At 38.0% G+C, this 18824-nt stretch overlaps 1 protein-coding gene across 1 annotated transcript; it reads left to right on the top strand.

Moving 5' to 3' along the window:
- Positions 1–284: 284 nt before the first annotated feature.
- On the top strand, positions 285–11835 carry efhc2 (EF-hand domain (C-terminal) containing 2). The gene is made up of 15 exons (XM_043248411.1): positions 285–412; positions 755–943; positions 1029–1179; positions 1264–1487; positions 1560–1811; positions 2384–2491; positions 2599–2737; positions 3789–3954; positions 5065–5207; positions 5296–5492; positions 5593–5726; positions 6281–6475; positions 9391–9483; positions 9578–9680; positions 11590–11835. Exons 1-15 carry the CDS (start codon positions 371–373, stop codon positions 11698–11700), a joined length of 2247 nt encoding a protein of 748 aa, XP_043104346.1. The 5' UTR covers positions 285–370; the 3' UTR covers positions 11701–11835.
- The last annotated feature ends 6989 nt before the right edge of the window (positions 11836–18824 follow it).

Raw genomic sequence — 18824 nt, 5'->3', positions numbered from 1 at the left:
CTGTTTGTGTTGTTTTGTTTTTATAGGGAAAAACAACTCTAAACTTAATGAAGGTTTAAAAATATAATTAATAGTAGACAAAAGCAGGGATCTCTTTCATTTTAAAGGGTTATGATAAGATGTAATAATTTCTGACGTCTAGCTATCTAATAGTGCATGTTACGCGTTATGGAACATAGAGGCCAAAACAAAAACGTAAAATACCAGAAGTACGATTGATCGTCTTTTAAACGAAATCTTACTGTCACGTGATCTGTGTCTCGTTGCCTAGCAATGATATTTGCAAACAATCTTATCTTAGCAACAGGTCCTGAGCAGGCTGGGATCGTTCTCGACTGAACAAAACCTACATTATCGTTAGTTATTAATAATGGCGCTGCCAATGTTGCCTGGAAATTCGGTCAATAGAAATGTAAGTGATGCCAAAATTATCTATATTCTGCGTTGATGAAAAATAGCTGAATAAGTAATGTTGTTAGCTATGTTGGTATCTAGAGCGATTTGTGGTATCTACTATACTATTTAGTTAATTATTGCTGCCTAAAACGGCGAAATTGATAACAAATTCATTATATATATATATATATATATATATATATATATATATATATATATATATATATATATATATAAGAAGACCAAAAACACAAAAACACACCAAATTAAGTACAAACAACAGAAACAAAGATGTCGTCGTTGCAAAATTATGAAAATAGATACAGTGTCATTTTATTTCCCCCTCGTTATTTTCCAGCTGGGAAAAGACAAATTTCACAAATCTCAGCATTTTGATTATTCAAATGGAGTAGCCATGATGGTTGGGTCAGAGAAGTCAGGCATTGGGGGAGAACTTCTCCTGGGGCAGAGCGCAAGACCCAAGTATTCACTTTTTCCGAAGGGAGAGGGCAGTGATGCTCCGGCATGGGTTGCTTTTGACAAACAGGTTTGTCATTATTACAAGGTAACATTATTAAGTAGTGCTGTGCAAAGTATATTCATTTTCTACACTTCATTTTTCTTACCCGAAGGTGCTGTGTTTTGATGCTCATTTCCAAGAAGCTGTACCTCAGAGGAGGGAAGAAAAATATAGAGTGCGAAAGTGCAAGATTTACTTGTATCTGGAGGATGACACCATACAAGTAGTGGAGCCAGAGTTCAAAAACAGTGGGATGCCACAGGGTAAACCATCAGAATCAAATGTGTCTCATCCCGTTATAGTATAAAAACATCCTGTTTAAATGCATCTGTTCTCTTTCTATGTAGGAACCCTGATTCGGAGGCACCGTATTCCTCTCCCAGCTTCTAAAGATGATTGCTTCTACACTGTGCACCATTTTAACATCAATCAGGAAATAGTGTTCTATAACAGAACCTTTACGATTACGGACTGTGACCCCTTCACACGCAACTTCTTGATAAAACTGGGGGTGCGCCTAAACCTCCCTGCTTCCACTCCAGCAGATCCCTATACCACACATCGACAAGGAGTAAGAAAGCACCATGTGTCTAAATAGCAATATCAATACTTCAATATTATACCGTTTCTTTCCCTCTCACAGATCGAGGAGAACATGAAGCCACTGCGACCGTATGAAAGAATAGATACGCTCAAGCAGTTTTTGGAACAGGATCGCAAAGTCTTGCGCTTCTACTGCTACTGGGATGATACCGAGAGCATGTTTGGAGACCCTAGAGAGCTGATCTTGCATTACTTCCTGGCAGATGACACCATGGAAATTTACGAAGTTGTCCGTCCAAACTCTGGTCGAGATGCTGCCCCTAAATTTCTACACAGAGGCAAGCTTCCTAAGGTCTGTAAAAAAACAGCACTGGCAAAAAAAATTACATTAATATATTCAGAATTTAATTACTAATCTTGATAATAAGAAGAAATATTTTCATATTGCTGTATTTTTCTTTTTTGCAATGTGACTGTTTTACTGTATTTTCATCAAATTAATTCATAGGTGATGACATCAGTAAATTTGTTTGAAAAATTCAGTGCTTACTGTTCAATCCAGTTTAGTGGTTATCAATTCCTCTCTACTCTTTTGCTTGGACAAATTTCTCCATCCTCCATGCCAAGCTTTTATACAGACTGACAGGGCTGAAAGAACATCCAACTTCCCTAAAGCACTTTTCAGTTTCCTCCCTGCTTGTTTTGCGGTCTAAATTTATTATGAAGGGAGAAGGCTTTGTTCAGGGTTTTTTCTGTTGTTATGTAGTCTTGTCACTCATTCTGTTGCCTTTCACTAAATGTCATTTGAAAAGGTTTTGAGGGAGTCCCCCGGTGAAAAACTAATTATGAACCCATTAGCAAATTTCGCTTGTCCTTCAAGTTATGAAAAAAATCATTTATTTTGCTCTTGATTGTGTCAAACAGCATGCTCCTATTCCCAAACATCAGCCCGGAGAAATAACAGACCGCACAGTCCTCAACGTATTCGGACCAGTCGGACAAGGAGGACGCTACATTTTGGATAGCCTCAAGGTAAGTACCGACTAAAAATGCTTTATAGCAATTATTCATTGTCAGTTAATTTTTTTTTTTCAGTTTTAAGGGACTAGTTTGTCAGTGTCTAGTTTGTCATTTTACAGACGGGAGCAGTAAAAGAAGAATTCTACAAAGAATGTGACCTGACCATCGGAGGCGTCATTAATGTGTGGGGTCGTAGGATGTTGATATGTGACTGTGACAACTTCACTAAAGAGTATTATCGCTCTAAATATGGTATTGGTAAGTTACATCACGACTCAAGGGGAAGCAGTAGTATGTATGATTTTACAGGTGATAACATTGTATTCAAATAATGTCATAATTCATGATTTGTGGTTTAATAGCTTTGTGTGAATGAAAACTATTTAATTCCAGGCAAAAGAGAGTATATAAATAAATGATATTTGAAATATATTTATAAAATATATATATATATATATATATATATATATATATATATATATATATATATATTATTTGTGTAGTGTAGTATAAAATAGAAGACTAGAATAGATTATATTTCTTAATATGTGGTTTTTAAAAAAAAATTGGAGGGAGGAGTTTGGCACCGCTATTAATGACCACATGATGTCAGTATTGAGTTTTACCTGTGACTTTAGAGCTATGTCATGAACTCATGTTTATTTTGCCTGCTACAAACAAACTCTACAGCATGTGCAATCTTGTGCTCTACTGCTTTTTGTAGTAAACTGAAAAGAAAACGTACATACCCCAACCCCTCATTCTCAGTACGTATCGCATCTGTGTGGTCTGACAAGCTGTTCATTATTTTCAAAGTCTTCCTGTCGTAAATCCCACGTCTCTATGAGAGCCCGATGCTCCCTAGTGTGCTTTCATCTCTGTGAATAACTGTCTGAATAACATGAATTGAACAACAGAAGACTAAAGAGCAGAACTGATTGACACCTCAAGGTGACTCAGTTTTTGGACAGCAGATATGAGCAATGATCAGCCTGGCCTCTTTATCTTCAAAAGCCCGGACATGAGAAGCACACGAGCTCCATGCCAGCGGTAACACAATACGGGTGCGCGTGCATCTGTCTGCTGTGGCGTTATGCCGGCCCGAAGAGATCATAGCATTAGTTACACATGAGCCTAATGGAGCCTGGTTGACACATGCTCTGATGAAGCACTTGTCCATTTCTCAGAGGTTAGGAGGTTGCGGATTGAATTCATATGTGTAAATGCAACCTGTCTGGCCTCACTTCCGCTTTTCCATGCATATGTCTGCTTAAATGTGTGTGTGTTTTCTTCCTGTGTGGCTTCACAGAGGACTTCACACCTGTTTCATACCAGGCCTCGCTCCCTCCTAAACCAGCCAGACAGGTGGCACCTTACACTGGATTTGGATCTGAGGAGGATTCGCTGTGCTCCTGTCAGGGTTTGCTGCCTAAACCTCCACAGAAGGATTTCAAGAAGCTTATGGAAAAAGACAGGTAACCAGCAGAGCTAATCCCCCTTAGGACATCCTGAGTATATGCCTCCCTTTCATTTAAAACCATTAATATTAGATCAAAACTACATGTCAGGCCCTTACTGGCTTTCTGAACATTTTGACAGAAGACATTAGACCCTTGTCTGTCCTACTAAAGTCATCCTTCATCAGTTAAGTGCAGCTCTTTGCAGTGAAGCACATGGCCTTTATAAATAATCAGAAGCTTAAATGTAATCTCACCATACTTCCGATGTAAAACACACTTTCAGTTTATTATTATACATTGTTTTCACAGTGCTTTGCTTCCAAATATAATCCCAGAACCAGTATCATGCTGCAAATTACTGTCTGGCTCAATTTGCTTTGGACAATACAATGTAAGACATTGGCAGGCTTAGAGTTGAAGGGAAAAACAACACTCTTCTAAGTGAAGGGTTCTTTTATAACCTCAAAGCAGCTAAGTGACAGGACTAAACATGATGAATAAGCAAAGGAAGTGTCTTGAATGTAAGTAAGGAACCAAGACCCATCCTGATCTTGTCACCCAGGTAAACTAAATATTTAAAGAACAGTCGCTGTAAGTTGGAAAGAGAACAGATTTTCAAACTGTCTAGCAAAGTTAGATAGTCCATTAGCATAGTGAGCATATAAGAAAACTGCAAGTGTGCAATTTGGCCTGTTCAGTCTTTAAGGCTGTCTTAAGACGTATTTTTTAGCAGTCGTTACATGTCTTCATTGTCACATGATCCTAATCATTATATTATGCATATTTAAAAAGGAAAGTCATACAGGTAGGCATGAGCAAGTAAATAATTTTTTTTAGGTTCTCTTCAAAATAGCCTTTTGAAAAATAAAATAATCAAACTCTAGTGCATTGTTTGGATGTTTTATTCAGCGTATGGTAAATGGTGTAGGATAAATATATACTATTTTTAAATGAGAATATTCAAATCACATGAATTTCAAAATGTAGTCAAAAACGTAGTGCATAGTACATAATTAATTTGTTTTGAAAATGTGAATTCAATGATAAAATGTGTATTCATTCTTGTCTATTGTAACAAAACATTCTTCAGCCCAATGATAAAGAACATTTTTTTATTAACTTTAGGCAAGGTCTGGTGAGCAATGTGTTGAGATTTGTGGCGAAAATGCTGACAGACAGTCCCATCGACAAGGAACGTGTTTTTATCATGTACGTCTACCTCAGTGATGACACCATAGCAGTCTTTGAACCTCCTCAGAGAAACTCAGGTACTGTCGTCCTCTTTCTTACAATTCAGATCAGATAAGACATAATTAAGATTATACCTAATGCTATTCCATTGTTCTTGTGCTTAAGGTGTGATTGGGGGTAAGTTTTTAAAGAGAGGTCGAGTGAAGAAGCCAGGACAAGAGCTGTTTAAGAGTGAGATGTCCGAGTACTTCACAGCTCAGGATTTGTATGTGGGAGCTCGGCTGGATCTGAACAATCAGCCCTTCCAGCTGCTGGATGCTGATGAGTTTACATTTAACTACATGGAGCAGCATGCAGATGAGGTAACACACTAAAATCATAAAGTCGTTCCTGTATTGATTTAAATAGTTTTACACACAAACTTCAATGAAATCAATTCACTTATGTTTCTCAATTACTTAGTTCCCCAAGGCAAATATTGGCACCATCATTAGCAAGGTAAAATCCATCAGTGAGGAAGAGCAAAAGAAAGTAAAACAGTTCTTCACCATGAGTGACCCAAGCAGCACTGGCTTCATTCCATATGAGTCATTTAGGTAAGTAGGCAGCCAAAAATACACAAATAAAAGGTACATAACACCTTGTTCTAGCCTGCCATATAATTTATTTTGAGTGCAATTTTGGCTTAGACTCACTGAATTTGAGATTTTATTGTGGGTGGGATTACATACAGAAATAGAACTGACTGGCAAAATGTCCTGTCGCAGTTGTGGCTGATTGGGGACAAACTTGGAGTTCTTTTGCTGTGCTTAGTTACAACACAGTATAAGAAACAAACCGTACTAAAGTCCTAACATGCACATCACGTTTGTGTGATAAAAAACATTGTGGAAAAAAAAGCAGTAAAAGCCCTGTTGAAAGACACAGTATATGCTGGTGGTTAAGGATGTTTTGTAGCATGGCAAGTGACATGACCTGGTTTAAGATTGTCCTAAACTGTTCCTAAGCAACCAGCTCCTACTCAGGACCAGTTCATAACCAGCTCATGACCAACTAAGGACCAGCTGCTAAGCTTCAAAATATGCGTGTCCAGGACACTGTTTAGTTTGACGGTGCACAAGCATTCTGTAAATGGCTGTGTTCTTTACAGGACTCTGTTGGCTGAAATGGACATTGCCTTTTCTGAACACGAGATCATAACGTTGGGTCGCAATTATTCATCACGGGAACTACCAGAGGTGGACTTGGGCCTCATGCTTGCTGTGGCTCAGGATCAGCTAAAGAAGAAAAACTTTGAGAACTTCACAGATATGATTCGAGCGTTCACACATGAGGACCGGGACAGGTAGCACTCAAGCAGGGTTCCCTTTCTGTCTCAAATCTTACTTTTTAAAATGGATGTTCTTGTATTTAATTAATTATGGACACTGGGCTGTCAATATACACAAATATTTAAAATATTTGGTTTACTTGTGAGTAGCGTTAAAATTTCACATTTAGAATTCGATTCATATGTTTAGCTTCAAAATGGCATATTTTTTGTTCATTCAGTTCTTGGAAAGTAAATAAAATAATATCAAATTAGAGCTGGTAATTTAACGCGTTAATTAGATTAATTAATTGAAAATAACGCTTTGCATTTAACTCGCTTGGCCCGGCCCAGACCTACGACAAATATAAGGCAGTGCAACAACTCAATGCATGATGGAGCCCAGTGAACACAGAAAGAATGTCCCTAAAAGTCAAGATATGGCGGCAAAATGTCTCAGTTTGCGTTTTTCTCATATTTACATCATATGGTTAAGAAGGCTAAGTAAGGCAAGAGGGATTCAAAAGCATAAAGAGGCCATCTGCTGATCGCTCTCGTGGTACTTTGATGTCACACACCGATCGGTCTGATGACAAGGATCCGTTTAGAGGTGTGGGGAAGGTGCGTGTCATAAGCCCACCAAATGGAAACAGAAAATCCTGGCATTGAAACGTTCTTTAATGAGACCAGGCTGGCGCGCGGTCTGTAAAGTGCCTGGAGCGCTCTTCATTCAAATGCGTGCGCACATTAACGTTATGTTACAGCGCTTGAGATCGATAAACGAGCGAGAATGATAAACTTTCTTGAGGAAGAATTAATTTGCGATGAATTAGATTAATCGGATGTAATTAATTCCATTAAAAATTATTCAGATACCAGCCCTATATCAAACATTTTGCTACCATTTAATATACTTTTTACTGTATAATATTGTTTGCTACATGTTTCCAGATTTTTTTAAACAAAATTATTCTCATAAATTAATGTTAACTTTATCATTATATATACAGTGCCTTGCGAAAGTATTTAAAGCCCTTCATTTTTTCACATTTTGTTATGTTGCAGCCTTATGTTCTAAAATAAGTATTCATGCATAAGCATATTAGCTTAAGCACCTTTACAGCTTATTTTTGAGTATGAAGCGACAAGGTTTGCACGTCATTATTTGGCAATTATCTGCCGCTCTTCTCACCTCTTCACCTCTCCAGCTCTGTTAAGTTGGATGTGGGCAGAGGCACATTTTCTGGTTTCTCCAGAAATATTTGATTTGGTCCAATTCTAGACTGTGGCTATGCCACTCAAGGACATTCACAGAGTTGTCTATCAGCCACTCTTGCTATGTATTTAAGGTTCACTGTCCTGTTGTAAGGTAAAATGTCTGCCCAGTCTGAGGTTGAATGCTCTGTACCGGGTTTTCTTTAAGGCCATCTCATTTTATGGTGCACTGAGCTTTTCTTTTACTCTGATGTGTCCCTCTGTCCCTGCTGCTGAAAAACAGCCCCACAGCATGAGGCTGCTACCAGCACACTTTACTCTGCAGGTGATAAGCAGAGCTGGTTTCCTTCAAGCACGATGCTTAGTACTGAGCTTTATCCGACCAGATCACAGTGTTACATTGCAAATTCCAAGTTAGTTTTTGTGCGTCTTCACTCAGGAGAGTATTGAGTTTGGCCACACCGCTGTAATGCCCAGATCGGTGGAGTGGTCCTTCTGTAGGTTTTTCTTGTCTCCACATATGATCATGGAGCTCAACTAGAGTGACCATCAGCTTCTTGGCCACCAATCTAATTAAAGCTCTTCTCCATCAATTCATCAGTTTGGCTAGGAGTCCTGGTTGTTTCAAACTTCTTCCATTATAGATAATATAATCTTCATACTTCTGTGAACCTTCAATGCAGGTGAATTTTTTTCTGAACTTCCCCAGATGTGTGGTTTGATGCAACCCTGTCTCTGAGCTCTACAGGCAGTTTTTGACCCCAGGGTTTGGTCTTTGCTCTTATAATGATTTTCAACTGTTATACCTTTTATTAAGACATGTGCCTTTCAAAATTCAGTTGAATTTGCCACAGGTTAACTTCACTCAAAGTGGTAACATTTACAAGCAAACTATCCCAGGTACTTATACAATGGAATCATTTAAGTTTTTAATAAATAATCTTTAATATTTGCTTTGTCATTATGTTGTATGTAGTGTAGAAAATTCATGCAGAAAAAAACTAATTTAAAGCAGTTTAAAATAAGGCTACAACATAACAAAGTGTTTGAATACTTTCGCAAGGCACTGTGTTGTCTGCTGTTTTCTTTGCTCTTTTACTTGTAAGCACCCTGTCGCATGACCAAATGTATATAACAACAAATCAACATTGACATAAACATGCATTCATACAGAACCACAAAATCATTCCCCCGTTGTTCTGTAAGGACACACTATCTCAGCTATTCAGAGTCACGCAGGCACTGATGTGGGCCGCTAACAATCACAGTGAGGTAGAATAACCATCAATCTGCTTTAGATTGAGGGGGTGCGATTAGTTCCAGCGGTTCAAGTGAAGCATTGGAAACAGATGAAGACCTGTGGCATGTTGCAGGCAGGGGAAATAGATGAGGAAGAATGCCGACAGGTCAACGTGCTCGTCCTGTTTATGTGGCCCTGTGGAAAGTTTAGTTATTTTACGATGTTCTGAAAATAATAAACCAGGAATGTCTGCAGCTGTCCGTCATGGACTCCATAAGAAAATTGTATATGATAATCATTTTTGAATAAATTATTTTCCAATGTTTTTTTTATAATATATACCATTCAATATATACCATTGGGGTCATTGCTTTATAAACTGATTAATTATTTTATTCGGCAAGGATGCAATATATTGTTTAAAAGTGGGAGTTTCACTCAGTTACAAAATGTGTTGACATTTCTCATTGTTCGATCTGTCGAAATGGTGCTGTAGGTCTGGACACCTTTCTTCTAAAGAGGCGAAGATCATATTTAAAGCCTTCCGAATGCCCCTGTCTGATGACCTACAACGAGCCCTCCTGGAAAAGTAGGGTCAACAGAGCAAAACTCCCATTTATTATTCAAGAAACATTTAGCCACAGTGCCTCCTTATTTTCTGCATCTTTCATGTTCGTATCCAGGTTTCAAGACGAGTCTGAGAAGATTGACTATCACGCTTTCTTCTCCAGTATCAACTGGAGAGAAAACCCCGCCCCTGCTGTGCTTCCAGATGTCACTGTGAAGGTGAGTTTAAAAGGGTCCATTTCATCTATCATCAGACACATATTTTGAGATGTCATTCTTTGTCTTTTGCTAAAGCAGCCACATGTACATGAGAGTGTTTGTGTCAGGGTCCAGGCCCTTGTAACCTGTGGGCCTCACAAGCTTTGAGCACCTCCAAGCCTCATCTCAAGTAAATCAGCCTTGGGAAAAACCCACTCAACAACTACTCTGAAGTGGAGCTTTTATTACAGCGCAGTAATTTAGCATGCCTCCTTGGAGCCTAAGCAGAACCATCTGCTCACTGCCTCACAATGAAAAGCCAGTTGGGTCTTAACAAACCAGCAGGGGGAGCCAGCGGTCGATTTGTCTGTATAGTTCCTTAACGCTGTATTTTCGATGTAATCAAGGTTTGAATGACCATACATAGCGATTCCAAGATGGATCTATAACAGACAAACCAGGCTGTGTGATTCTGTGTTTTCTGCTTTGCACACTCATTTCTAATAGCTCATTTCACTGTGTTTATTGACCGCTAAATTTGCCGGTTTCCAGCCATTTCCTGTGGCCCTCACTGAACATAATCTAACAGCCATTACAATGTTGAATTGCCCTGCATTTATCAAATACTTCTCAGTATGAAAGAAAGAAGAATAAGACCGCAAGACCACACTGAAACTGTAGGGATCGATCGGTCTGTCTAATCGGTCTGGTCTAGTGACTAGAGCCATGTTTCATAAAAACCACATGAAGCTCTGTGCATAAAAAGTATGTATACTATGTGTTACATATGTCCCAGGATAACCAGATTTCCAGAGACTGTTTTTTCCCTTTAGTGGCTAATATGCACCGCTATCTGGTGTTATTTTAGTTTTAGTTTTATTTATTTAATAAAAATAATTTTATTTAATTTTAACTATTTATATTTTTATAGTGTATGATGATAGTGTTTATTAATATTCTGAATTAGCTTCAGCTTTGTTTTATTTCTAATTTTTGTCATTTTATATTCAATTTAAAATCTTTTTTTTAATGTTCCTATATAGCTTTAATTTATTTATTGTTAAGCTTTAGTCATTTTTATACTTCAATTGAAGTTTTTTTCTGTGACTGTTTAATTAACAAAAATATCTGTAATCATTTTAAGTTTAGTTAACATTGTCCTTCAACAAACATTAGTTTAGTTACCGTCACTGCGCAGCTAGTCAAAAAGTTTTACACGTCAAAAAAACAAATACAACCTCTCATTGTCAATAACATTTACACACTGCATCCGAAACTTTTATCCGTCAAAACAAATTTGGAATCTGGTTCAAATTTCTGTTTTCTTCGAATCCAAAGCAAGCAATTTGAGAGGCGTTTTGACGCGTCTGACTATATAACGTATACGAAAGTTTCGAACTCCATGTGAAAGGACCTTTACTTTGAACAGTTTTTACAGTTCGTAAGTGTGTGTTGATGACCACACTAATTTATAGTAGTACGAGTATGGTATACAATAACTCATCACAGTTCTACATTTACCATGTTCAAATCACACAAAACTGTCCCCCTTTTTGAATTCAAAGATAATAACATTGGATATTTCAATGATATATAGACTGTTGAACTAAAAATGTTCCCAGTTTCATTTGAGAAATCTGGTCACCTTAACATGCTGAGCAATAAAAAATCTTATCTGCAGCTATACTTTTAAAAAGATGATTACGTGTCTGATTTACTGAACCACGCAAAGTCGTTAAACATTTGTCATACATTTTCAAATAGCAAGTACAAGACATTTACCATGTGCTAAACTCAATTCGGCCTGATAAATCTATGTCTCGGTTCACCTTAATTTGCACAGACATGAAATGAGAGTGCCAGCTAAACATATGTGCTCCAGGAACCTCTGTGAACTGTTTCTCAAGCCCTGTTCTGCTGTTGTTTTCAGTTTGATGCAGACTGGAGAGGAGACGCTGCAGACCCTGCAGTTAAAACCATCAACTACTCGCTCTTTCTGGAGGACGTCTTTGGCAGCACTGCGAACATTAATGACAGCTGAGAACGGCTTGATGGGATCCTCAATAACATGAGAAAGTCAAGAAATCTGCTCAACTTTGTGAAGTGCGCTGATTAAATTCACATTGTTGCACATGGTTGTTTCTGTTGTGCTGCATGAATGTCATAATACGGTTTATGTGTATTTTTTATTCGACATAAAATCAAAAACATGCTGGAATGAGAGAGCTGTGCCTTGGGACCAAGCGTGGAGCAGTTAAAAATATGAGCCGCTAAATCAAACCATATTTCATATACAGCCAGACAGACATGCACATTTGCCATGATTATGCGGATAAAGCTGTCAATATAATACAACAACATGCCATAGGCGTATGAGAGAAAATAACAGCCTACTATACAGTACCCTAAATCAGATTTCCCAAAGGTCTTTTCATGATTTAGTTAAAGGAAACAAGCGTTTTTTTCCCATGGTATAAAGGAAAGATCCAACATCCTCATTTTATAACCTGCATTGGCTGTTCACGCTCTGATTTGGCACATTATGCAACTGATAAATGTTGATGCTGTATATAAAAAGACAGGTTGAGCGTGTCAGTAATCAGAGCTTTTGTGATCAAGGCCTCAGTTCCTGGCCAAGACAAAAGAAGTGCATTACATCAACCGGTATTATCAAGTCTTCATTCCTAGCCTTCACACTTACTAAAATATTAGCCTCATGAGTTAGCAGGCTTCTGTCCGAAACACAACGGCTGACGGATCTAGGACATTTTTAGCCTGTCTCCAGTGAATGGGGAATGAGGACACACTTTGACATCCCAGAACGCAGCAATGACCCTGGTTACATCTGGTATTAACATCCATCTCTGTGGTGAGCATTAAATAGCCTACAAGCACAAAATCTGTCTAAACTCGGACCACATTTTGAACTAGTCAAAAATCATGTGACTACATTGTATTTGTAGTGTAAATGCTTAATGTGTAAAAACAGGCAATAACGAAGAACAGATATTTTCTGCAAAACAAAGTCTGCTTAATGAATAAAAGTAGATCATATTTAAACATGTACTTTCTCATATAATAAACGTACTCAAGTAAGTTAGCTTAAAATTTTGGTGTTCACATTTATCGTTAGACTACTGTTTTCATTTCTGTCTGAAGCACTTTATATCAGAGTTAATATCTCCACTGCCAGTATAGAAACATCGCATGGCAAAAAATGTAAATAGTCAATAGTGCGCAGCCATGTATTTTAAGCACAGTCATTTTTGTTGCTCAATGTACTTTATATTCGCTTACAAATTATTGATGGACAAGGCTAGTAGAAATTGTTAACAGATTGTTACAGGTGTCAATTGACATAAAAGGTCAATTGTCCAATAGTGTAGCAATGCAAGGATCGCTCAGACCGCAGGACTGTGACTTCGCATTTTACACAAAGACGCTGTTTGGTCAAAGTGTGAAATCTTCGCGACCAACTTCAACACGAGCGTAATCTTGGCGGGAATTCGTTCGCTCAGGTGAAACTGCTAATCGCGCGGGCTCTGACGTGATTGGATTTCGCCCGCGGACAATCACAGGTCAACAGTGAACGTGACCGTACCTTCAGGACAGTCAGTCCACCTACTGAGGTAACGTTAAGTGGCTTGCTTCAGAATAGCGGACCACCCGTTACAGAGTTTAAACCTACAGCCTTTCGGAACATTAAGCAATATAGTGTTCATCGTTTTAATATTTCCTGGCGCTCGTTTAACTGATGTTTATTCAGTCTCCAGTCGAGTCTCCTTAAGTTTCTGAACAGGAAAATGCAATAAAAGTCTCTGGTGCAAAAGATCTCCAATGAATGTTTTAAAGGTCTATTGGTGGTTGCTAAATGTTTCAATTATAGAGTCATAGTCAAAACCAATCGTATTGCTTTAGTTAAAAACCTTATGCTTTTGCAAATACCTTCTCAGCCAAACTGACCTGTCATTATTACAATAGACACAGACCTGACGTTTTTAACCAAACATATTTAACCACTACACTACCACCAAACCACCGTAGAGAGAGGTTAAATAGTAAAAGAGGAGAGAACTGCTCGCTTAAAGGTAAAGTGTGACATTTTTCAAACTTGAAATACATATATAAGATTAGTATGCATAGAAAACTACAGGTAAATAATTTGTGGGTTGGTTTCAAAAGTTTCTCTGGTGTGCCATCAAAACATTGTTTGCTCCAGCAGCTAGAAAGCCAATGGGATGTTTTTAGATGGTGCTACCTGTTTAGCTAATCAATGGCGAACGGTAAAGAAACCTGTTTAATGTTTTGTCATATGTTTTGCTTTTGTTAACTAAGTGATCCATAAATTTTACACTTCAAGCTTTAGGAACTATATAAAATTGCAAAGGCTTCCAAAAAAAAGTATCTTGCCATTTCATATTTAAATCTTTTCAACATCCAGGAATAACAAAACTGAAAAAATAAAAACAAAAAGATAAATGAAAATTCCTAATGATAATAATTTTACGTTACAATTTTAATTACAACTCTAGATGTCATTACTTTGAAACTGTCTGAACCTAGCAGTAAATAAAATTAATCTTTTAACAGCGTCTGTTATTTATATTAATCAGGTTATTTCAATTTATTAGAAGACATCACTTACAGAAACTGCCTAAACATACAGTTAAACAAGATTGTCCTACTTATTTTGTTAGACACGTTTTCATTTAATAGCTGCTGGAACTTAGTGGATGGTCATTTTGCTTTCCCAGCTGATACTAAACAGGCAGTATTAAGTCCTTTTAGGAGGCCACTCATAGCCTCAGGTACACATGGGGAAACAGTTACACATCTAAACAGTATTTCCTTTAGATGTTCTTGTTTTTTTTTTGGTTTTGTTTTGTTTTTTTTTGCAGAGTCACAATTGACTCCACTTCAAAAAAAAAAATTCACATGACAATCTAATAATATATATGTATTTTCCTCGCAAAACACATATTTTAGTAGGTATGTGTTTTTGCCTGCTAGACCTGGTACAGTGATCAATGCAAAGTTGTCTTTGGCAAGAATTATTTGAAATAGCTAGAGGAAGAAAAGTTTTTCTACACCGGCTGTAAATTTGGACTATGGACTATTTTCATCCAGGTCAGCGTTCCCGGAGGAGCTCATTTCTGGAAGACAGTGCGACAGCATGCATTGTTTTAAAATAAATCTCCCGAAATTATGAGACTTTTTTGTCATGTAGCTTGAAATGAGACTTCGTGATCAAATCCCGAGCTTGAAAACTTTGGCTCACTTCATGTTCTTTGCTTGACAAGCTGCTTTGCAACCCTCCGTCTGTCTGTTGTGGCTAAAAATAAAAGCCAAATTCAGTTGACGGGGAGACAGATATGAATCTGTGGATAAAATGCATGGATAAAATACTGTCATGTAAGAAGACATCAAAGCAAACGCAATGTCTTTTGACAACACTTGCCCCCTTTATCCTTCTTGAAAATGTTGGGTCTTTCATAAAAAGGACTGAGTTCACTGAAACAAATAATAGTAGATGGATGGGACAAATGCAGATTGTAAATCACTTGATATAATGCTTGTGCCACATCAGATTGCAAAACGGAAGTTGAAAAAATAGTAGTGTTGAAAGACTGCAGATGCTCCTGGATACAATAAAAATATAATGGACAGGCATGAGAAGGGCTCGTTTCCAGAACGGGAAGCTTTCGGAGGAAATCTCTGCTAAGGCTATTTTGCTCTCACTGACATACCAGGTCAACGCCAGTCTTCATTCGTCTCGCAGTCGTAGAAAGGATTCAGAGAAATGATTTATTTTTACTCTAATGTATGCGTATGTGTACGCACACTAAAATACCTAGCCCGTGGCCATGTAACATAACCCTGTTGTCACGATCAGCCCACTTTGAATTAGCATTGCGCTAATCTACTTCAATTCAGATTTGCAGTGTGTGAACAGGAGTTGCTGGTTGTTAATTATGGTGCTGTCACAGGGTCGAGAGATAGAAGGTGAGAACATTTGTGAGGTCACACCAAGCCTTGCAGGTAATTTATGTTGAGTAAACTTTTGACCTCTCAGCACAACCGTTCAGCACAGACTTTATTTCTCAAGGGGCTTCTAACTTAGCATGATGGTTTGTGTGAGCCATCTGATCATGTTTTGTGCTGCATTTCTGTCATTAAACTGTACGTTAGTCAACATATGCAGTTAAGTTAGTCCAATTTTGCTTTTCCTTTTCTACGTAAAGCTTTAAACTAAGTCATCTTTAATTTTTTTGGGCAGATTTAGCAAGCATAATGGAAATTGCTGGATAAAGTTGGTAAGATCTGAAAATCAGATATTTTCAAGCCACAAACTTTCGGTCTGCATTCAGATGAAGTCCATATCTTAAATTTTTCTCGCTCTAGTGCCAATATTTGCAGTAATTTAATTTCATCAGCCTCTTCGACTAGGATGTTTAAAGGACATTTTTGGCCACAGAAGGACAAACTTTTAGAAAAACAGAAATGCTTGCTGGATCCTCTCCATGTCGGAGATGTGAAATAGTAATTATGCGTTCATTGAGAACTCATAATTGCACATCTGTTTTTTATTTTATATTCCAAGAAAACAGTTATGTGCTTTGCATTTTGTAAAAAAAAATTCAAAACCCATGTTACCGTAGAAGACGTGAATTTAATACAGCTATTGTCATTCCCCCTTTGTAGTTATTCTAGAGGTAAAATCCTACAACATATAACTACATACATACTTCAAAATAGCTTCCAGCTGAATTGAGTTACACCTCCCAAGTCAATGGAAGACAGCAACGAAACCCAGCAGACCAATTGTTTTTAAGTAAACTCCGCTAACAGTTTTATAACCTGGACCTCGTAAAAGAGGGCCAGACTTTTGGTCAGTCCTCTTGATTTGGCTGGAATCCCCATTTGCTTGTCGGTGTGGCAGCTGGGGCGCCAGTATGTGTGTGTCCCTAAGGTGATATACGACAGCTGTGTCACGTTCCACATCTGACAACCATCCCAAGATGTACATCATCCATCCTTTTCCCTTTTCCATATGATTCCTCAATAAAAGAGGGGGTGTGAATGTCAAAGCGGAGGGGAGGGGAGCCGAGAGGGAGGGGAAGGAGTCAGAGCTCACACACAATCGGCATGCGTGAGAGAGAGTAAAAGAGAAACAGAGAGAGGGGAGAGAGCAAGTGGATGAGGCAGAAGGAGAGATCTAAAGGCAATTGTTGCTTAAAAAATTTCATTTCTGTCCTAGAGGAGCCAGCTGGGATTGGGATATTGCAGGTTAAACGGCACCAGGCAGAAGGTAAGACCACCAACATTGTAAAGGTGACCAGGTCATTTGAGTTACTTTTCACCGGCTGCAAGGTTATCGCTGTACATTTGTGTTTTACTGTTTCCTTGTTTCGACATTTCATACCTCTCTAAAAAAGTACTAAATATAAATAAATAGTTATATATATATATATATAATATATATATATATATATATATATATATATATATATATATATATATATATATATATATACTAATTTTATAATTACTAATAATTATTCTTTTTACATTTCTTCATTGTTAGTCTTTTTAATAATGTAATGTATTCCCAGAGGTGACAAGCTAATCACGGTCACAATTTAAGAATTAAATTTTAAGAGAGACTGCATATTAATAACATTAAGATCAGACACATAGTGATTTTGAGCCGAAATGACTCAAAACGGCTATGTTATAAGCTTCACATAATGTGTGATGTGGGAGGTCGGTTGCTAAGGTAAGCCATCAGCTGCTTGTCTTGCAAAGACAGGGACTGAATACTCAATTTAATGCTAAGCCAGAGGTCGTTAGCCGAGCGCACCAGATGAGAAATCATAGATATTTTGAGGATTGTTTATGGAGCTTGAGGAAGAGGTGAACTAGAACACACTTCCCTCCAGATGCAATGTCAACCAGTGCGCAACTCATTCATAATCAATACAACGTAACAGTCCTTTGATGACTCTTTGTAAAGATATTAAAGCCTGAGGTATTTTCAGAAGATGACGACAGCCGTCAATTGGCACGTCACATTAAAGCGGGAAGGTTAACGGGACAACATAACAGGGTCTCTAATTAATTTAACTGGAAACCCCACCGCGGATTTACTGCACGCAGACCCTTTCATCCTTTAGCATTCCAATCAGACCGGCGCTTTTCTGAGAAGCTAAATGTAAAGCTAACATTAGTTTAGCATTGGCTCACATGGTGCCTTAGCTATTGGCAACAAGCTACTTTCAAATCCGCAGTGTTTGTCTTATCTTTATCACAGGGGATATATTTAGTGTGGGCTTTAGTGTGGAGACGCGGGTTACTGGCGTCGGTGTGTGGTGGCAGTGCCCCTGGCATGCTGCTTGGGTTGCAGATGGGCATGGGAGGAGGGCTGCAGGGTGATCCCAGCAGGAATCTGCCCTTTGGTTTATTAAAAGCCGGTCAAACAATAGGGTGCTAAACAAGCAGAAAACAGTGACGTAACCGCTTCGCCGGAGGAGGGGGTTTGGGCATGTCAATGTGACTGAGAAGACAATTCTGCTTATTGGCAAATACTAGGCGACCGCACGCCTTACTCAACAACTGTGGACTCAGCTGCTGTCAGACCCATCAAGAGCACCCTTTTGAAGCTTTGATATCCTTGTTAGAGCACTCAAACGATGAAATGAAATCCGAGAGATTCATAAAAACGTGATGTGTTTAATTAATTTTTTTTGTATCAGTAAATCAGTAAATATAGTTTATATTACAGAACAGTTGAAGGTGCAGTAGGAGATCTTGGAAAATGCTAACTTTAGCCTGATAGCACTGAAAGCATACATCCCACTCCAAATTGACATCCAAAGCCAAGCCTCCTGAACCAGAGACCAGAGACAGCGGTATATACCTTTAAATAAAACATTATAGTACATTTATTAAAAGTAATACATATACAGGTAGGTAGGAAAGTCAATCAAGCATTCAGATTGGAGAAACATTCCTTGGTTCAACACCTTCCACAGAATATATAAATAGAATTAAATGTATTTAATTAACTTAATGATTGATTAACTATCGGGATGTGAAGAGACTTTCAAACAGCATAACAAAAAATGTTTCTGAAGACAATCACTTATTGCGCCTCCAAGTTGTGGG

This window comes from Puntigrus tetrazona, chromosome 9 (genome assembly GCF_018831695.1).
Source record: "Puntigrus tetrazona isolate hp1 chromosome 9, ASM1883169v1, whole genome shotgun sequence".
Lineage (NCBI taxonomy): Eukaryota > Metazoa > Chordata > Actinopteri > Cypriniformes > Cyprinidae > Puntigrus > Puntigrus tetrazona.
The sequence above is the reverse complement of the archived record's forward strand: the minus strand, read 5'-3'. Positions and strand labels throughout refer to the sequence as shown.